Source organism: Entamoeba histolytica, genomic scaffold (genome assembly GCF_000208925.1).
Source record: "Entamoeba histolytica HM-1:IMSS scf_1104750518587 genomic scaffold, whole genome shotgun sequence".
Lineage (NCBI taxonomy): Eukaryota > Evosea > Mastigamoebida > Endamoebidae > Entamoeba > Entamoeba histolytica.
In genome coordinates this window covers 481,581-501,796 of record NW_001914860.1, presented here as the reverse complement: position 1 = coordinate 501,796, position 20,216 = coordinate 481,581, and the positions used below count along the sequence as shown (strand labels likewise).

Sequence of the window (20,216 nt, the reverse complement as noted above, 5' to 3'; positions counted from 1 at the left end):
AAGAGTCTAATCTTAATTAAGTCTACAACCATATCTTCTTTTTAATAAAACAGTAAATATGACTAATAATTTATTCAATTGATAGCAAAATACTCTTCATTTTTATGTCTGTATTTTCTTACGACAATCATAATAGCGAATATTATAATAAGGCTACAAATCAGTCCAACAAGAGCAACAATACATCCAATGGAAACCCAAAACTCAGTTCCATACATTTCACTTGATTCTTCAAATGAACTAGAGTTATCAAATGAACTAGAGTTATCAAATGAACTAGAGTTATCAAATGAACTAGAGTCATCAAAGGCATTAACAAAAGCAAGTAAACAATAAAGAATGATAAATGTATTCATTTAGAACAATCTAAAAATTTTGATAGATAAGATCTTTCATAATATTTATGTTTTGTATTTTATTTAAAAAGGTTAATACAAAAATCTATTAGTTAGAATTTTCTTATTTTATATTTTCATTCTGGGTTAGGGTTTGAATGGTTTTGCTCATCACATAAAGCATTGTATCAAAACCATAATTTAAATCATTTTTGGGCAATTCTATTCATACAAACTTTTTTTTAAAAAGACTTTATATTATCATATTGAATTATTATTATTAGAATTGTGCACAACTCAATAACATACAAATAAAAAATTCTTTAATAACACTAATCCCATTACCTTATATTAGAAAATGTTATTGAAACTTTTTATAAAGTTACTTTTCAGTTTATGTCTTAAATTTCTATTTAAGAAGATAAATTTTTATGAGAAAGAAAGAATAAATTCAGTTTTGGATTTTATTTTTTTTTTAAACAAAAAGTTTAACTTAACAAAAGATGTTATAGAATTAATGTTAAGTGTTGTTCAAAAATTCAGAATATGCCATCAATCCAAAGGTAAAAGAAATATTAATATTCTTTAATTCTCAATTAATAAAGAAAATTAAAAAATATTTTTAATACAATTATTTTTATTTTTTATTTTAAATTTTAATTCCTTTGAATAATCTATTTTTAAATAATCAAGAACTAAAAAAGTAAGTTCATCGAGTATGAGCGTTGAAACAAAAGAAATTTCACAAACAGCAATGGCTCTAGTTTTAGGTATTCAACATCAAGTAAAATATTATTTAAGTAAAGTTCATGTAAGTGATAATGATTTTGAAAAATATAAAGGAAAAACATTACCTGAATTAAAGAATGAAAAGTATATTTTTAAGACATATCCATTCACTAAATTCACTAAAAAAGGAGGAAAAGATATTTGTGGTCAAAAAGACAATGAAATGACAACACCAAAAGAAGTAGGAGAATATGTAGCTAAAGAATATTCACCAATGGCATTTGCAATTGTTAGGAGATTTTTTGGATTAACTCCAGAATCAATGATTGAATCAATTTGTGGAGAAGGGAATTTAACACCACCTAATCTAGGATCAGGAAAGAGTGGATCATTGTTTATGTTTACAAAAGATCATAAATTTGTTATTAAAGTTATTCCAAAAAGAGAAGAAAAGATTTTATGTAAAATTTTTCCATTATACTTCTCTTATATTCAAGAAAATCCACAGACTCTTATTCCTAGGTTTTATGGTATGTTTAGAATCAAACCACAAAAAGATGAGGAATATCGTTATGTTGTTATGAATAATCTATTTCCTAATGATAACTTCCCTCTTCAATATAAATTTGATTTAAAAGGTTCTATGTATGGTCGAAAGGCTAACGAAAAAGAAAGAAACAAAAAATCTCCTTGTTTTAAAGACCTTGATTTTGTCGAACAAAAAGCTGAAATACATATCGGACCAAAACTTCTTCAACCTTTTAAAGAACAGGTGGAAAAAGATAGTGGACTAATGGCTAAAATGCATCTTATTGATTATAGTATGCTTGTTGGCGTTCATAATTTAACTGAAGAAGAATTAGAAGTTGCTTGTAAAAGACTTGGTATTGAAGTAAATAAAACAAAAAAAGAAAAAGTTATAGAAAATGATAAAGAAAGAAAACGTGATGAAAAAGAAGAAGCTAAAGATCAAATAATAAATACAAACGATAATATTATAGGAGAACCAGCTCAAAAACATGATGAAAGTGGAAGTAATGAAACTGAAGAAAAAGAGTCTAAGCAAGAAGAGTCTAAACAAGAAGAGTCTAAGCAAGAAGAGTCTAAGCAAGAAGAATCTAAACAAGAAGAATCTAAACAAGAAGAATCTAAACAAGAAGAATCTAAACAAGAAGAATCTAAACAAGAAGAGTCTAAGCAAGAAGAGTCTAAACAAGAAGAGTCTAAGCAAGAAGAGTCTAAGCAAGAAGAGTCTAAGCAAGAAGAGTCTAAGCAAGAAGAATCTAAACAAGAAGAATCTAAACAAGAAGAGTCTAAACAAGAAGAGTCTAAACAAGAAGAGTCTAAACAAGAAGAGTCTAAACAAACAACTGAAACAGAGACAAAAGAGGAATCAAAGAAAAGTGAATCATCAGTAGCTCTAAGTTCAATTACATCAACACAATCAGTGAGCAAAAACGAAGCAACAGAAACATCATCAACCAAAAGTATAGAAACTACAAAGTCAACAAAAGAAGAGTTAAAGCAAGTAGTTAAACGACCTAGGGCATCTACAGTATTTACAGAACAAAGAGTTGATAAAAACTTAACCAATAAAGATTCAGCCTCGTTAACAAAAAGTCGTAAAAAGAAAAGTGATAAAGTTGCTGATGCCCAAGAATTTTTACAGTCATTAGAAATACCTAAACCAGCAGACTTTATTTTTACTGATTATGAAGGGGGGTTACTTGCACGAAATAGTAAAGGAGAACTTACAGGTGAATTATATTATTTAGGAATAATAGATATTTTAATGGATTATACAGCGAGAAAAAAGTTAGAAACTGTAGTAAAAGGAGTTGCTGCAGGAGGAGCTGATCAAGTTTCTAGTGTTTCACCAAGTCACTATAGTCGCAGATTTATTAAATTTATTTTATCAAATACTAAATGAACTATTGATGAAGAAAAAAAGTAATTCAATTTATTCTTTTCACTTTTTGATTTAATAATTGAACTTCTCAAAGAATTTCTTTCTATTATTAAAAAAGCCAGAAATGTTTCATCTTTTTAGAAACTGGTTTTTGTTTATTCTTTTTCAAGAATAAAGTATCAAATGCAACACCAGCAAGACTTGTAACAGCTGCTGAATGGGCTGCTCTAGTACATCTATGAATTGAACCAGCATAAAACCCTTTAATTCCTTTAGTAGCAGAAATATATCTAACTGATTGAATAAATCCCATTTCAGGATGTTGTTTCATAAAAGTATTAATAATAAATGCTGGGTGGTTCATTAAATAACCAAATGCATTTCCAATAGCAGCAGTTCCTAATTGTGCCCATCCATTTGAAACAATACAATTTAATGCTTTTTGAATAGTTGGCTTAATTGATGAAGAAGTTTCTAATATTAATTCCATCATAGTAAATGGAATAATGTTTTGATACACTGAACAAATTGGCCTTGGAATACTTGGAATTAATTTATGAGTAAAAAATGATAAAATATGTTCATATGGCAGAACAATAATAGGTGTTAATGTTCTAATTATCCAATTTCTTTTTTGTGTTTTTGGATAACCACATTGAAGAGCACGAGTAGTGGAATAGTATGGAATTAAATTATTTAAATTTTTTGGAAATGTTTTATAAACAATAGTTGGGTTCCAATTATATTTTTTATGTGCTTCATGAGTTAAAAATGAATAATTAATAACTTGACCAAAGAAAGCTGATTCAATAGTAGTTTGGAATATCCCATAAAAAAATCCATATCCAGCACTCTTTTTCTCTGCTTTAAAACTTTCTGGAATACAATGAGATAAAGGTGTAAAAATTTGTTCAACAAGTTTATAAGGATCTTTGAACTCCATAGTATAATTCAATTTTAAAGTTAAAGTTTATTAGTTTTTGATTATTCACTTAAATATCAATTATTTGAACTTTTTCAATTTCCATTTTATGCATCTTTTTTGTTGTCATTAAGTGTTATTTAAAAATAATTATATTATAATGATGTTATTAATAACAAAAATATATAATGTTATGAATAAAATCAAAATATTTGGTAAATGAAAAGATAAATAAATTATTCTTCACTTGTAAGTCCAATAAATTCAGCAATATCACTTACTTTGTATGCAATAAAATCACAATACTCTTTCATTTGATCAATTGTTTTTCCATGACCTTCACTATATTGAACTCCAATTGATTTAACACCTTTGACTCGACTTGCCATTATTAATCCTTCTTTCATGTCATCAACCATTACCATTTCTTCTGGTTTAAAACCATACTTCTTAATAAGTTGTTCAATTGGATAAGTATTAGGTTTAGAAAATTCAGGATGTCCATGTTGATAACCAAAAATTTCGTCAGGAATAAATTCTCCATTAGTAGCCTCATTATAATGTTTAAGAATAACTTCTTTAGAAGAAAAAGAAACAACAGCAACAATTCCTCCTTGTTCTTTAAAACGTTTAAGTAAATCAATAAAACCATCAAAAAATGGTGGTCGAGGTTTTTCAGAAATATACTTTTTCCAATAACTATGTTCAAATTGAAGCATCTCATCAGTTAGTCCAACTTCAGTTTTATAATATTCTACCAACCCAATATTCCATAACACTTCATACCACATTTCTATTGTAAGAATTGGTTTATCTGAATAATACTTTTTCATAAATTCAACATAACAAGGATAGTTAATAAGTTCTGTAGAATTAACAGCTGTATCATCATGATCTATCATTAAACATTTAATCTTCATTAATAATGATACTTTTTGTTACTAACTTTTAAGTTATTTCTTTTTTAAGTTTTGTATACCCTGATTATTTTTTCCATAATTTTATTTCATAACCAATAAATTTTTACTTATATAAATTTCAAATTCCATAGTAGATGATGACTTATACGTCGGGCGGACTGAAAGATTATATGTAGATTCGACGTGTCTGATATTTTTTTTGATTTTCATTTTGATTAGAAATAATCTAAAATCTTATATTCATTAATTTACTTAGAAATAAAGACAATGATTCTATTACTATTTTTTTCTATACAAATTATCTGGGCACGTTATCCTTGTTTTGATGGCATTTATGACTTTTCTTCTCTGATAAAACCAAAGTTCGATATTCTGTCTTTCAATTTTTTTTATTCAAATTAACTTACTAATAGTGGTGAAACTTATAAATTTTATAAAAATAATACAATGTTATGGATTAATATTTGTGAACCTTTTAACTTTAATAATACTCGTTTGTATAACGTAATTTTACAAGAAGGACAGAATGAACCAATTCCTTATTCTTTGGTTTCAACTCAAAGTATTTCAACAACAAGAGATCAAGTGACGTTTAAATACAACCAACCTTTTAAATGGAGTCAATTTACAATAATAGAAGTTCATTGTTCAAAAGAAGGTGAAACAAAAGTTGAATCATTTACAATAGACAATTCTACTCTCTCAATGTTTGTTATTAAGTTAATAATTTTTTTTATATACTAAATACTTATAATTAAAGCAAAATGACATCTCCAATAGTATGTATATCAAGAAATGAGTCTCATGTTGTTGCTGTGATGTTTTTCTTTTTAATTTCATTAACAATTATTGGGGGAATTTCTCTGATTATTTTATATCTTCCTAACAAATATGAAGTAACAAAAAATGATTAAATCATAGTTTTCAAAACTTCCAGTTTTGGTTATCAAATTAAATGTAAACAATTAATTAAATTAAATTTCTTTGAAAACAAAAACCTTTTTTTGAAAATTCAATATGAAAGACTTTTTCAGAAAAGAATTGAATCATCTTATAAATCCATCTCATGGAAGATCTATTCAATTTACTCCTTGGAACAGAATCAAATAATTCAGATAATCCTAATGAAGAAGTATTTCGAGCTTTTGTTCCATCATTATTATTACCAGTATTCTTAATGGTATTTATTCCATCTAATTTTTTAATCTTTCAACATCTTTTTAACTATCATCAAGGGTTTATTCAAAAATTTTATGTTAGATTACTCTTTATGATTCCTATTAATGCTATTGTGTCATATTGCCAACTTTTTGTTAGATATAGGTATATTGTTTTCTTACAATTAGCAAGAGATTTCTATGAAGTTTATGTTGTTTTAACATTTTATTTCTTATTATTGTCAAGTTGTGGAGAAGCTCCTTGCTTAACTAGATGTGTTTCTCATTTAATTCCAAGAGTTAACCGTTTATGTTGTTGTAATGTTCCTGTTCCTGGTGTTAAAAAAATGTTATTAATAACAAAGATATGTGTTTATCAATTTGCTATTCAAAAACCCATTCTTTCCATTCTTAAAGCTGTTTTAGTTCAATTTAATTTATTAAGGGAAGGACCAAAAGTGTTTTTGAGATTATATGGGTTATTTAGTATGTTTGTTGCTTTGTGGGTATTGTTATTCTTCTTTAGATGTATTTCAAAAGCAGTAGTTGCAGTAAGACCAGTTCAAATATTTTTATGGATTAAAGTTGCTATGTTCCTTAATTTAATACAAGAATTTATTATTGGATTAATAATTTCAAAGAATCCTGGAATTCAACATTTCCTTAATCTCTTTACTGGATTAGATCTTAAACCAGTAGATTATGAGTCACGTGTTGCTGGTATTGTGTTTTTAATTGAAATGATCTATTTGGACTGTGTCTCACCAGTAGTATTCCCATTAAAGAGTGTTGCAGTAGTACAAATTAAAGAAGTTGCTTTATATCTTGATAAAAAGAAAGAAGGAGAACCAGAACGAGGGTATTGGGGAAATTTCTTATTTGCTCTTAAAGATGTATTTACTTTTTGGAATTTTAAAGGAATGGGATGTCCACATGGATTATCAATTGATAGTTATTCAAATGCATTATTTGATAATTGAATACTTTAATCATTTCAATGATTTGTTGTTATAAAAATATCATACAATTACGTAAGGATTATGTGGAGAAAACAAATCGAAAAATACCAATTAAAGTATGAACAATATAATCGATTCTTTTTTTCTCTGATAAAAAGTGAATTTAAAGTAAAAGAGGAAGATATTGCTTGTAATTAATATAATAATAAGTTCTACGTTTTAACTTAATATTCATTTAATTTTGATATGGCTCAACCTACTTATTCGATGGATCATATCCATGTTGAAGGTGACAAACTTTACTTTGAGAATAAAACTAAATTATGGAATACAGACTGTTATATTACCCAAGAAGAGGTTAATAAAAAAACACCTTATGAAATGCTTAAAGCTCGTGTTGATAGGTTTCCAGAAGAACCTGTCTTTGGATATAGGCATAAGACTAATGGAAGATTTGGTGATTATGAATGGATAAATGGACCACAGACTCTTCAACTTGTTGATTCTGTTGCTGGAGGATTAGTTAATTTATTACATTTAAAGAAAGGAGATGCTTGTGGTATTATGACAAGAAATAGATATGAATGGTATATTCTTCAATTTGCTATGCAAAGACAAGGAATTATCATAATCCCAATGTATGGAACATTTGGTATTGATGCGTTAGATTATATTGTCAAAAAATTAGAATTAAAGTATCTATTTTGTTCTCCAATAAGTAAAGGTATTGAACTTGCTGAAAAGAATCCTAGTTTAAAACTTGTTGCATTCGATAAATTAACTGAAAAAGAACTTGAAGAGGTTCCATCAGATCTTAATATTCTTACATATGAAGCAATTCTTAATTTTGGACAAAATCATCCAGTTGCTATTGATCTTCCTTCTATTGATGATACTTATTCTGTTATTTTTACTTCAGGAACATCAGGAAATCCTAAAGGTGTTGTTCATACCCATAGAACTATTAATAACGCTGTATGGTCTTTTTGTTCTTGTGGATATTTTGATAAAGACGTTGTTTTAAAAGGTAAAATTAATTATTCATATTTACCATCAGCTCATGTTTATGACCAACAAATTGTATTATCATTTGTATATGGATATGGTGCTGTTGGATTTAATTCTGGTGGAATTCCAACTCTTGTGGATGATTTCCAACATCTTCATCCAACTTTTCTTATTACTGTTCCTCGGGTACTTCAAAAAATTTATGACAAATTTATTGAAACTGTTAGTGCTTCTTGTATTGCAAATACTGTCTATAAAATTGCTTATTATTATAAGAGCCGTGCTGTACATGATAATACTACAACATTAATAAATTGGGATGCTATTATTTTCAATAAAATCAAAGAAATGTTAGGTGGTCAATTAGATGTTATTTTAAATGGATCTGCTCCTTTAACACAAGACCTCTTCCAATGGTTAAGAGTCTGTACTGGTGCAAAGATTTTCCAAGGGTATGGTTTAACTGAGTCATTTGGAGGATTTTGTACTGCTGCTCCAGGTCTTCATGATGATAACCATACGTCAGTTGGGTCACCTTGTATTGACTGTCATATGAGACTTGTTAGTATTCCTGATATGGATTATGATGTTCATGATGAAGAACCAACTGGAGAAATTCAAATTAAAGCGAAACAAATATTTAAGGAATATTATGGAGATGAAGCTATGACTAAGGCATCTTTTACTGATGACGGATATTTTTGTACTGGTGATGTAGGACGAATTAATTATGATGGATCAATTAGTATTATTGATAGAAAAAAGAATTTATTTAAATTAGCACAAGGAGAGTATATTGCTGTTGAGCCATTAGAAAATTTGTATGGACTTTACCCTTTACTTCAAAACGTGTTTATTTATGGAGAAAGTACAGACACTTTCATTGTTGGTATAATAGTTCCAGAAAAAATTGAATTTATTAAATTCCTTCAAACGCAATGTGAATATCAAGGTAATTCTGACGAAGAACTTAAAAGCTTTGTCGAAAGAAAAGATGTTAGACAATGTGTTATGAAAGAGTTAGAAAATCATATTAGAAACAAAGGAGTTCCAGGCTATGAAGTTCTTAAAAATATTTATATTGAATTAACTCCATTTAGTGAGGCAAATAATTTACTAACCCCATCTTTTAAATTAAGAAGACCTCAAATCAAAAAGAAATATGCTGATATTTTAAATAAATTAAGAAATGAAGTGATCAACAATGAATTTTGAATCAAATAGTAAAAATATTTTGTTTCATTTTATTTAAGAAATTAAAAATAAAATATTTAAAAATATATTTTTCATTTTTTTTTTAAGATATTTAAAAAACAAACAGATAAATTCAATACTATCATCTTTAATAACTTTTGCTTTAAACTAAGTTGAAAAAATTACTTGTAATAAATTGAATGATAGATATAAAAAATTGTACAACTTATTAAGAACGATTTATCATATAAAACAAAATTATTTGTAATTCTACAAACAATGTAAATAAAAGGATAAACTAATATAATCACAATAATATATAATATTTAGAAATGGAATTATGTTTTGAAAAGAAAATATAAATTTATTTTTATTAAAATATTATAATAATATGATTATTTAAAATGAAGTTTAAAAAGATTAAAAATATAATGGGTCAATAAACGAAAATATTTAGCTATAATACTCTATTTAAATAAACTCCTCTAATTAATTAAGAAAAAGAAATTTTGTGATAAAGAAAAAATACTACAAATTTAATGATTTATTTTATGTATAATAGTATGTATATTATATCTTAAACATGTTATTATTCATAAAATATATATAATATATTAATCACATAAAAGTAATAATATTTATCAATTTCTTCCATTTATCTTATTATTTATTACTGTATGAAATATAAAGAAAGAAAAAAGTCTTTTTTTAAATAAATTGAGAAAATGTCTAAGGATTATACAAATCTCTTCATTTTGTGAGTTATTTTCAATTACCCCTATATATTTATTCAAATATCTACATAATTAACTTATCTATTTTAATGAAAAAAAAACATAGTAATGTATTACTTGTGTCTAAAACTTATTTGAATGAAAAATAAATTTATGTATTATACAATAAAAACTCACATTAAAAAAAAATACAAATAATGAATGGAACAATGCTAATTAACTTAACATGGTTATAAAACTAATTTAAATTATTGTGTCAAAGATCGTTCATAAAATAAAAGGTTATTTTTTATTTGTTTAGGTTTTGATGTAATTATCATTATTACATGATGAGAAAAGGTTAAATATAATGAATAAGTGGTAGTGCATAACTTTAACTTATATTGTTACTTAAAAAATAGGAAATTAGTGAAGTAAATTTTTTTGTTTCTTTCATGTGAAGTAAAGGCAAAAAATAAAAGGTGTGATAACTAACAGAATAATTATCAAAAACATTCAAAATTACATGAAATTGACAAAATCTAAAATTATACATTTTAACTAAAAATTAAGTAGATTAAACCATAAAAACTTCAATTAGTATTATTTAAAAAGATAATGTAATTAGAAGTTGAATTTTGAATTAATTTTTTTCTTTATTCTTTATGAGTGTCAAAGTTCTTAAATACCCTCTATTGGAAAATCCCTCTAAAACAAATTCCCTTTTTAATTGGTTTTGATTAAGATACTAAAAAGGTATTGGACCAACAATATATTTCAATATAATTTTCTTTATCTATTAAGATATAAACAACATAATTCTTAATTCAACCAATTATTTTTTGGAACATAAACATTTAATAAATATATATAAAAATCTGAATTATTTGTAAGTTATTATTTAAGCTATACTCCTCTATTATTTATATCATTAATTCATCAAACTACCATAAAACATTGTGTTTACATCATTTGAAGAATTTCTTTACTATTTGTAATTGGATATAACTAAAGCCTTTTTATCAACAAATGAAATTATTTTTTCAAAAAGGTTTTAATCTATGATTAATTTTGAGTCATAAATGAAGCAAATAATGATGTAATAATATATAATAACAGAACTTCTTCAGCATGCCATACAAACAATAAGTGACTTTTAATATTCTTTTTTATTCTTTTATTTGGTTTTCGGAAGGGATAAAACTACGATGAAATTAAGTTTTTAAAAGCAACAAAAAGGTCAAAAAGAAAGTTTTTGACTGTTAAGAATTCTTTAGAAGTCTTTAGAATTATGTTTCAACTTTTTTTACGAAAAAATGTCCTGTCGAACTTTATAAACTCGAGAAACTGTTTATTTTATCAGTAAGAGTACTATGTTTGAATTTGTTATGGATCAATATGCTACTCTCTCTGCATTATTTATTTTTGCCTCACCTGCTGTATGGAATACACTTGCTCATATAGAATATTTTACACATAAGATTTCACAATTGTTCCATGGAAATAAAGAAAACGGATTTAGATTTGTTATGTGTATTATTATTAGTATGCAAATCATCAGAAATATATTTTTCTATATTGCATGTACAAGTGCTGTTCCAATGATTCCAGCTATTGATTCATTCCTTAGTTCTATTCCAACTTTAGTTAATATTGTTGCTATTCCTATTCAAATTTTTGGTTGGGTTCTTTCTATCAGTTCATTCTATAGACTTGGATTTAAAGGAACATATGAAGGTGATTGTTTTGGATTTCTTTTTGATGAGTTTGTTGTTGTTGAATTTTAGATTTAAATATCAATTACATCCAAAAAGATATTAATAATTAGAATGATAACTTCATTCCCATTTGGATTTGTTCCACACCCAATGTATTTTGGTGGTGCTCTTTTGTTTATTAGTTCTGCTTTGTATTATTATTCATCAACTGGATTGATCCTCTCAATTTGGTCAATCGTCGTTTATTGCATTTTCTCATATCTTGTAGAACAACCACTTACCATTTTAATTTATTCCAACAAAAAAACACAACACGATGAGAAGAAAGAAGAGTAAATTAGAAATACAATAAATTCACTTTTTTAGTCTATGTTTAATATTTTTGAACCTGAACAATGATAACTTTTACTAAATATTCCATCTCCTGATTCTTTGCTAAAATAACGACATTCATAAATTCCTCTTTTAAGTTCTGTTATATTCATTTCTATTGGATAATTCATTCTCATTGGTGTACAAATGATGTAATCTTCATTTCTTGTTGTGGGGTGATATGGATAGATTCCTATCCATCCCATTTCTCCTTCTTCACTTACTCTTACTTCTAACATTCTTTTACTATTATAACAAATAATATTACATGTCATAAAAACGATTGACCCAACAACTACATCACAACTACTTCTAGGTTGAAAATTTCCTTCATTTGTTTCACTAACAAAAATTCGAACAGTATATTTCCCTCTTTTAATCTCATTAAATTGAATCTTCCCAGTTATTTTGTTTTTTAATTCAATTCTTTTAATATAGTTATGTGAATTTGTTTCATATCTATCATATATCCCTATCCATATCTTCTCATCCTTAATCCTGCTTGGAATTGAGTATTTAACTAAAACATTTTCATTACTATTTTTTACTTCCATTTCTATAGAGTTATCTTCATTTGGTGATATACAAATTGGTGAAAATGTTGTCATAGTTGATACTGTCTTAGTATTGATATATTCTTCAATCATATGATCCAAAATAATGTTTTCTTGTTGTTGTAGATGAATTTCATCAACTGGTAATATTGGATGAATTGTTTTTTTCATATCTTTTTCATTTATGCTTTTCCCCTCTTCAGTATCACTTTTAGTAAATGTATTATCTATTTTAGTATTAGAAGTTTCCCCTTCAACAATATAACTTGAACCACCTAACATTTGAATCTCAACATTATCCTTTTCAACTGACTCATCTTTTTCATTCATTGTTTCATTTTGGTGTTTATTCCCAAACACTGAAGGAGACATCTTTTCAAACTTAGTAAAGTAAACTGACCCAATACAATGGTTATAACCATTTTTTTTAATTGGTTCAATAGTCATAAAACGATACTTTTTGTATTTAACAAACTTCAATTGCTCAGGAACAAATGGTAATTGTTTTTTATCTGATTCAAATGTAATTTTATAATTCGTTAGTGGAATTAATGTTTTAATATCATCAATTATTTCCATTAAAAACTTTGATGTTTTATCAAAATCATTATGAAAAAACCCATAAACTATTTCAACTTGAGAACGTGTTAATTGTTTAAAACTATCAACTAATGAATCTATCTTTTCTTTATAGATGTCCATTTGATAGAAATACACTTGGAACTTCATTTTATTTAAGATATTCATCATTTTTCGTTATTTGCTTGTCATTTTCTCAATCTTGTGTAACAGAGATATTATGTTTTTATAATCATAATTTTGATATGATTTTTAAACTTTCTTTTCAAGTAAAAATAGAAAAAATCAATGTTAGACTCATAACAAAAAAGTACTTGTTTTGTTAATTATAGAACTTATTTTTAAACCCACGCTTTAGTAAAAAATAAAATTCAATTGATAAAAAAGAACAAAAACGAAAATAAAATAACAAGGAACATAAGTTGAATTTCAATTTAGCAGCATCCTTTTCCATTGTCCTTTGGTTTATCAGTCAGGTTTGTAAGTTCATTTGGTTTTGTTGATCCATTACCTCCTTGATTTGATTTATCCATCATAGCTTCAGCTAAAGCATTAAATATTTCATTTACTCCAGTTCCTTCTTTAGCAGAACAGTTATAGTCAGGAATACCACCTAAGTTGTTTACAACATTTTTAACCATTTCTTTACTTACAGTTGGGTTTGGAGAATCTGACTTATTTCCAACAAGAAAAACAACTGGAGGATTAGCACCAGTTCGTTCCTTAACTTCATTGAACCAGCTATCAACTTTTTCTAATGTTCCAATATCATTGACGTCATATACAATAATAACACCTTGTGCATTACGATAATAACTTGCTGTAATATTTCTAAACCTTTCTTGTCCAGCAGTATCCCAAATTTGCATTTTAACAGTTTTATTTCTAATATTTAATATTTTAGGTTTAAAATCAACACCAACAGTAGAAATATATACATTGTCATAAGTGTCCTCACAAAGTCTTTGCATAATAGCAGTTTTACCAACTCCTGATTCTCCAATAATTAAGATTTTAAAGAGATGATCGTAGTGTGCTTTAGCTGCCATAGAGATTTATTCTATTTAAGTTCATATCTAAGTTCCTTTTTTCTTTTCATATTTCTATTAAAATTACCAATCCTTAAACAGCTTTTTTTCTTCCTTTTTCTCTTTAGAATATTCTTTTCCTTTCTTTTAATATTTATTCTATTTAATATATTATTTTTTTCTATTCATTATTTCTTTAACTTTTTTGGTATGAAAATAAAATATAAAAATTTGTTTTAAAAACCATTATTTTGTTTTAAGAATGGACTTGAACATTTTTTTGACATATCACTAAGAGAAAGAACCTTATAACCTTGATGTTTAAGATATATAATCATTTGTTCAATATACTCAATAGTTTCAAGTGTGTCATGACAAATAATTATATCACCTGGTTTAATTCTACCTAATAAACTAAAAAGATTATATTGGGTATTTCTAATTTGAAAATCAAAAGAATGAACAGTACCAAGTGCCATAGTATAATTGTATTTATCAAGTATTTCGTACATATATCCCAAAGGAAAGAATGACGCCGGTCTGAACCAATTATACTTATTATTTTGCAAATATCCCAATTTTAATAAAGCGTCAGTCTAATAACTGTTAATATCTAAATTTGAATATAAATTGAATGACCAAACTTTTTTTACTTGTTCTTCAAATTCTTCCATAGTCATTTTATATGCTGCAAATTTGTTAAACATATGATTCCCAACATCATTTCCATTACGTAAAATATCTTCTCGAAATTTTGGATAATAACGATATGACCCATTTAACATTTGAAGTTTATTTCCTAACATAAAGAAAGTTGCAGTCGCATTATTTCTTTTAAGAACTTGAAGAAGATATTTTGTGCCTCCTGAAGGAGAGTCATCAAAAGTTAAAGCTATTGCTTTTGTTTTACAATTCCGATCAAAATAAAATAATGCATCTGGGTTTCTAACTTCAAGAAAATACATAAGCCATTGTGATTGAAAAAATGCAGACAAAGAAACAATAATTAGTGTAACAATCAATAATATTAAAAAAGCAACTAAATATATTCTAATGGTTTTTGATAATTCCATCTTTTTTTGGAGGAACTATTTACAATCTAAAATACTTAAACTGAGTGATTCTAATAGAAAATGTTAGTAGATTATAATTTAACAAAGTTAAGATTCTCGTTTCATATTCAAAATGATTCATCTCATCTTTTTGATTTGGGTTTTTATTTTAGAAAATATTATTACTTTAAAAACTTTTATTGATTTTATTATCCTTTTATTATTTTTTGTTCACTTCTTGAAGTTACATTTATTTATTTATGAATTGAATGAATATTCTTTTTGTACAGTCTAGTAAAAATGAATTTTTTAAAATTTCCTTAATTCATTACATCTGTTTTATTTTCATTAATTAAGAAACTGTTTTAACTAATCCTAAAAATATCTGGTACTCAACAACTTATTTTGTTCTCTACTCATTCGCTTTTATCATAATATTATTTAAATTTTAAATAATAACACAATATTGTAATTGATCCATTTCATAGTATCAGTGTTGTCTTTCATTGTAATTTAATTTATAAAATACTTCTGTTTTCTATAAATAAATTACATTCTCTGGTTCAAAAGTTGTTTTTGTTCAATACGTATCTTACACTATTATATCTAATATCTTATCTTTTATTTACTAGTTAGCTTTAATAATTCATTGAGTTAGTAAATATTATTTTTTGGAGATTTTAATAAGAGTATATACAATTAATATTTACAATAATAAATTATTATTTAGTTTTATTAAGTTTTGGAGTTAGGATTTTCTTAACCATCCATCATAAGTCTTATCATTGTTTTTTATTGCTTCTTCTTTTTTAGTACTAATTTTATTAAAAATTAACGTCTTCTATATTATTCTAATTCCATATTGATTAGTTTCATCTTTTAAATAAATTTTCCTTATTCCAGTTTCTTCTTTCTATTATCTTATTTAGGAGTTACTCTCCTTAAACTGTTCATCACATAGTCTGTTCTAATAACCTCAAAATAACTAGTATTCAAAAATAAATGAATTAAGAATATTTTTGTGAAATCACCATTTCCTTTCTTCTCTATAGCTACTACTTCCATTCCCTCTTCGCTCAAACCGATCACTACGTTCACCTGGTCTATATTCGTCTTTGTGATCACTCGGTCTATATTCATCCCTACTATCACTCGGTCTATATTCATCTCTAAGATCACTTGGTCTATATTCTTCCCTACGATCATTTGCTCTATAATCATCTCTACGGTCACTTGGTCTGTAATTATCTCTACCATCACTTGGTCTGTAGTCATCTCTACGGTCAGTTGCTCTGTAATCGTCTCTACGATCAGTTGTTCTATAATCATCTCTTCGTTCATTTGTTCTGTAGTCATCTCTAATATCACTCTGTCTATAATCGTCTCTACGGTCTGTTGTTCTATAATCATCTCTACGATCATTTACCCTGTAATCATCTCTACGATCACTTGGTCTGTAGTCATCCCTACTTTCACTTGGTCTATAATCGTCTCTACGATCACTTGGTCTATAGTCATCTCTATATTCATTCAGTTTAAAGTCATCTCTACGGTCAGTTGCTCTGTAGTCATCCCTACGATCATTTGCTCTGTAATCATCTCTACGGTCACTTGGTCTGTAATTATCCCTACGATCGCCAGGTCTATAATCGTCTCTACGATCACTCTGTCTATAATCATCTCTACGGTCAGTTGTTCTATAATCGTCTCTACTATCAGTTGTTCTATAATCATCTCTTCGTTCAAAGCGGTCGTTTCTATAATCTCTTCTATCTACTCTTCGCTCATATCTACTAGTCCTATATCCTGACTTTCTATAGTCATCATCCCTTCTATCCAAGAGATGGTCTCCTCTACGGTCATCACTTCGATAGGCAAATTCTCTTTTTTCAAAAGGAGAATAGCCTCTTTCTCTTCTCATAGGACTTTCATTTCTTCTTTTATCTTCACTACATCTTCTTTCAATAGTACCTCCTAGTCTCTTTGGTTTAAATGATTCTTCTGTTCTTCCTTTTTCCATTTCAACAACAATTATTTTTTCTTCAATTCTCATTCCATTAGCTCTTCTACATGCTCTTTCTGCTTCACTTCGATGATTATATTCAACAAATGCATATCCTTTATTTATACCTTTTAAATCTTTTATTATCACAATTTTTTTTATTTCACCATATTCACTAAATAGTCGTTGTAATATTGACTCATCTGTTTTCTTTGGTAAACGAAGAACAACGATAGTTCTATTTGGATTATCAGTTGCTTTTAAATTATGTGTAGGATCCCCTATATTAATAAGTATTTCAATCATACTTCAATTTGAAAGACGAACAAACTAATTCCTTTCAAGAATGATATCAGGCTTTCAATCACTTCATAGAATGAAGATCGATTGTTGTTCTGAACCTTATAAAATAAATTAGTAAAACAAAAAACAAACACGTTTGAATTTGAGTACGAAGTGATTGTGCTTTTTCTTCTTTTGTTTTAAGGAATCTCAACTCACGTAATCCACTTTTAGTCCAAGTTGGCGCAAATGAATCAATTTCTTCAGTCTTTTTTTCATTATTTGGTGTTAATTCATCAAACATTGTTAAATATGATGAAACCCCTGAATAATTTGGGAACCAATGTTTCTCTACAGGTGGTAGGAATCTTATAGGTTCATCAGGAACAAATAATGCAGCAAAATTCTTGGGTAATAAACAAACCATATTCTTTTGTTTTTTTTTAAAGTTTTTATTTTTTTTTCCTTAAACTATATTATTACTATTTAAAACCATTTTATTAATTAGTAGTTTTTTTTAAGAATAACAAAAATTCAAATTAGAAGAAGTTTCGTTTTTGTTTATCAATGGAAGGTTGATATTCATCAAGTAATTGTTGTAAACGAGCTGCAATTGCTTCACTCTTTGTTTTTGATTCTTTTGAAAGACCTAACACAAAAACAGTTGATTTCAACGCACGAACATATTTATAATCAGATAACTTACAAGCACTTAAAAACATTTTTCGTGCTTCTTTCACTGCATTTAATTGAAGGGCAATTTCACCAGCAAATTGCCACATATAAAAGTTAGATGGTTCCATCATTACAACTTCTTGCATAATATCAAATGCATCATTATATCTAACTTCTGTACAATACAATTCAGCTAATTGAACAAAGGCTTGTGTTTCCATATAAATTTCATTATACTTTTGTAATAAAGATATTGCCTCATCATTATTTCCTTGTTGAATTCTAAGAGCAATTAATCGTTGAATTGCCTCTTTATTAATTGGATCTTTCTTAAGTATTTCAGTGATAGCAATTTCAATATTTTCAATATTTCCACTTTTCTCTGCAATGATAACCTTATCCATTGTTTTACCCTTTTATTTGATTTTTTTTTTTCTTTTTTAAAAGAATCAAAAACAAAATTTATCATCTTTTTTATAACAAAAAAAATTCAAAAAATATTTGTTTCATATTTAGCATTTATTTTGTTTTATACTTATAAAAATAAAGAAAAACATTTCTTTTTCAATTATTATCAACAAACTATATTAAATAAATAAAAGAGAATATGAAATTCTAATATTTCAGTTGTTATATACATTTATTGATATGAATTATTTGATTTTGAATACATTTAGTTGGAAATTATTTTTATAGATACTATTTGTGTTCTATGAAAATAGTCTTTTATTTCATAAATTCTTATTTAAAATGTTTATTATTAAGGAATAAGATTAATTGTGTTTTAATCATTCAAATTTACTATTTTTGTTTATTGGTATTTCATTTCATAATGTAAGATATTACAAAGAAATATAATAACTAAATTTTATGAATAAAGAGATTCTTTTGTATATAATTCAATCTCAATATATATTTTGATGTTAGAAAATACAAAAGTTATAAAACAACTATTAATTAGAATAAGATATAAAATTCTTTGTTTTTTTCTTAATTTTTCAACTATTTTAATATAAAAATCTATATTTAGTTTTATTATATTAGAGTTGTTTAATTTTAGTATATGGTATTGGACTTTTACTATATTCTAAAGTGATGTATGAAATTAAATCAAATAATTATTCTATTCACATACTATGTGTAGTTGAACTAATTGAATTATACTATGATATTTTTTGAATATAAAAAATAAAGATGCATAAGAAAAGATAATTATTATTTATAATCTTTATTATAGAAATTTTATTCTTAGTTTAATTCTTTCTATACAACCAAAACATAACTTCCTTTTGTGACTAGAAAAAAAAAAGAAATAAAAACGAAAGAAGAATTTAATTAATAAGTTTTCCTTCTTCTAGTTTAATGATTAAATTCTCACAAGCATCTTCAAGAATATCAATGACTCGATGAAAACCTTTTTCTCCACCATAGTAAGGGTCAGGAACTTCAGTTGTTTTAATAGTAGTACAAAAATCAACCATTTTGAATATTTTTTGTTTATATTGCTCAGGACATCTATCAAGTAATTCGTAATAATTATCATTATCCATTGCAAAAATGTAATCAAAGTTTTTGAAATCAGACGAAACAACAGGTCGTGAAATTGAATCAACTTGATAACCTCTTGACTTTCCTACTTTTCTCATTCGAGAATCAGCTTGTTGTCCTTCATGATATGAACATGTTCCTGCAGAGTCACATATATATTTTTCAGTTAGGTGATGATTTTGAATTACTTTTTTCATAACTGCTTCTGCAGCAGGAGATCGACAAATGTTGCCTAAACATACAAACAACAACTTCATGAGAATAGTTTAATTCAAAATGAAAAGAAAACCCTTCTTATAGGAAATAATATGAGACAAAAATGAAAAAAAAAGTTTGAAATTCAAGGAAACAATAGATTTACTGTGAATAATCCTTGATAATATCATTTAATTTAGATACTATCACATCAAATCGTGGACGTTTGCTTTGGTCTTGATCCCAACACTTTTCTATTAATTCAGCAATACCATTTGGGAAGGGTTTATCTAATGGAAGTCTTTCTCCACTTACTACTTTTTGTTGAATTTGTGCATTAGACAAATCACCATATGGTATTTCAT

The 20,216-nt window shown here is 26.4% G+C and overlaps 14 protein-coding genes across 14 annotated transcripts in view; 5 read left to right on the top strand and 9 right to left on the bottom strand.

Moving 5' to 3' along the window:
• Positions 1–1,053: 1,053 nt before the first annotated feature.
• EHI_153770 (phosphatidylinositol-4-phosphate 5-kinase, putative) lies at positions 1,054–2,994 on the top strand (the record flags this gene model as incomplete). Its single annotated transcript, XM_651257.1, has 1 exon — positions 1,054–2,994. The coding sequence occupies one exon, from the start codon at positions 1,054–1,056 to the stop codon at positions 2,992–2,994; it is 1,941 nt and encodes a 646-aa protein (XP_656349.1).
• An 88-nt stretch (positions 2,995–3,082) lies between these two features.
• On the bottom strand, positions 3,083–3,916 carry EHI_153760 (uncharacterized protein; the record flags this gene model as incomplete). The annotated part of the gene is made up of 1 exon (XM_651258.1): positions 3,083–3,916. The coding sequence occupies one exon, from the start codon at positions 3,914–3,916 to the stop codon at positions 3,083–3,085; it is 834 nt and encodes a 277-aa protein (XP_656350.1).
• Positions 3,917–4,131: 215 nt separating this feature from the next.
• EHI_153750 (haloacid dehalogenase-like hydrolase domain-containing protein) lies at positions 4,132–4,815 on the bottom strand (the record flags this gene model as incomplete). The annotated part of the gene is made up of 1 exon (XM_651259.1): positions 4,132–4,815. The coding sequence occupies one exon, from the start codon at positions 4,813–4,815 to the stop codon at positions 4,132–4,134; it is 684 nt and encodes a 227-aa protein (XP_656351.1).
• Positions 4,816–5,262: 447 nt separating this feature from the next.
• Positions 5,263–5,729, top strand: EHI_153740 (uncharacterized protein; the record flags this gene model as incomplete). Its single annotated transcript, XM_651260.2, has 2 exons — positions 5,263–5,522; positions 5,576–5,729. 2 exons carry the CDS (start codon positions 5,263–5,265, stop codon positions 5,727–5,729), a joined length of 414 nt encoding a protein of 137 aa, XP_656352.2.
• A 152-nt stretch (positions 5,730–5,881) lies between these two features.
• Positions 5,882–6,952, top strand: EHI_153730 (uncharacterized protein; the record flags this gene model as incomplete). Its single annotated transcript, XM_651261.1, has 1 exon — positions 5,882–6,952. The coding sequence occupies one exon, from the start codon at positions 5,882–5,884 to the stop codon at positions 6,950–6,952; it is 1,071 nt and encodes a 356-aa protein (XP_656353.1).
• A 225-nt stretch (positions 6,953–7,177) lies between these two features.
• On the top strand, positions 7,178–9,154 carry EHI_153720 (long-chain-fatty-acid--CoA ligase, putative; the record flags this gene model as incomplete). The annotated part of the gene is made up of 1 exon (XM_651262.1): positions 7,178–9,154. One exon carries the CDS (start codon positions 7,178–7,180, stop codon positions 9,152–9,154), a length of 1,977 nt encoding a protein of 658 aa, XP_656354.1.
• Positions 9,155–11,219: 2,065 nt separating this feature from the next.
• On the top strand, positions 11,220–11,633 carry EHI_153710 (methylene-fatty-acyl-phospholipid synthase, putative; the record flags this gene model as incomplete). The annotated part of the gene is made up of 1 exon (XM_001913338.1): positions 11,220–11,633. The coding sequence occupies one exon, from the start codon at positions 11,220–11,222 to the stop codon at positions 11,631–11,633; it is 414 nt and encodes a 137-aa protein (XP_001913373.1).
• A 293-nt stretch (positions 11,634–11,926) lies between these two features.
• On the bottom strand, positions 11,927–13,192 carry EHI_153700 (uncharacterized protein; the record flags this gene model as incomplete). The annotated part of the gene is made up of 1 exon (XM_001913337.1): positions 11,927–13,192. The coding sequence occupies one exon, from the start codon at positions 13,190–13,192 to the stop codon at positions 11,927–11,929; it is 1,266 nt and encodes a 421-aa protein (XP_001913372.1).
• A 283-nt stretch (positions 13,193–13,475) lies between these two features.
• On the bottom strand, positions 13,476–14,118 carry EHI_153690 (Rab family GTPase; the record flags this gene model as incomplete). The annotated part of the gene is made up of 1 exon (XM_651263.2): positions 13,476–14,118. The coding sequence occupies one exon, from the start codon at positions 14,116–14,118 to the stop codon at positions 13,504–13,506; it is 615 nt and encodes a 204-aa protein (XP_656355.1). The 3' UTR covers positions 13,476–13,503.
• A 215-nt stretch (positions 14,119–14,333) lies between these two features.
• On the bottom strand, positions 14,334–15,170 carry EHI_153680 (carbohydrate degrading enzyme, putative; the record flags this gene model as incomplete). Its single annotated transcript, XM_651264.1, has 2 exons — positions 14,334–14,693; positions 14,742–15,170. The coding sequence occupies 2 exons, from the start codon at positions 15,168–15,170 to the stop codon at positions 14,334–14,336; spliced, it is 789 nt and encodes a 262-aa protein (XP_656356.1).
• Positions 15,171–16,176: 1,006 nt separating this feature from the next.
• Positions 16,177–17,860, bottom strand: EHI_153670 (U1 small nuclear ribonucleoprotein subunit, putative; the record flags this gene model as incomplete). Its single annotated transcript, XM_651265.1, has 2 exons — positions 16,177–17,432; positions 17,587–17,860. 2 exons carry the CDS (start codon positions 17,858–17,860, stop codon positions 16,177–16,179), a joined length of 1,530 nt encoding a protein of 509 aa, XP_656357.1.
• Positions 17,861–17,972: 112 nt separating this feature from the next.
• EHI_153660 (tetratricopeptide repeat domain containing protein) lies at positions 17,973–18,512 on the bottom strand (the record flags this gene model as incomplete). The annotated part of the gene is made up of 1 exon (XM_651266.1): positions 17,973–18,512. One exon carries the CDS (start codon positions 18,510–18,512, stop codon positions 17,973–17,975), a length of 540 nt encoding a protein of 179 aa, XP_656358.1.
• Positions 18,513–19,439: 927 nt separating this feature from the next.
• Positions 19,440–19,913, bottom strand: EHI_153650 (protein tyrosine phosphatase, putative; the record flags this gene model as incomplete). Its single annotated transcript, XM_651267.1, has 1 exon — positions 19,440–19,913. One exon carries the CDS (start codon positions 19,911–19,913, stop codon positions 19,440–19,442), a length of 474 nt encoding a protein of 157 aa, XP_656359.1.
• A 252-nt stretch (positions 19,914–20,165) lies between these two features.
• The window catches only part of EHI_153640 (uncharacterized protein), a gene marked incomplete at both ends in the record, with an annotated part of 711 nt that continues 660 nt past the window's right edge, over positions 20,166–20,216 (bottom strand). Inside the window, one exon of the mRNA XM_001913336.1 lies at positions 20,166–20,216. This exon is cut by the window's right edge and continues 660 nt beyond it. Coding sequence (XP_001913371.1) covers positions 20,166–20,216 — 51 coding nt within the window.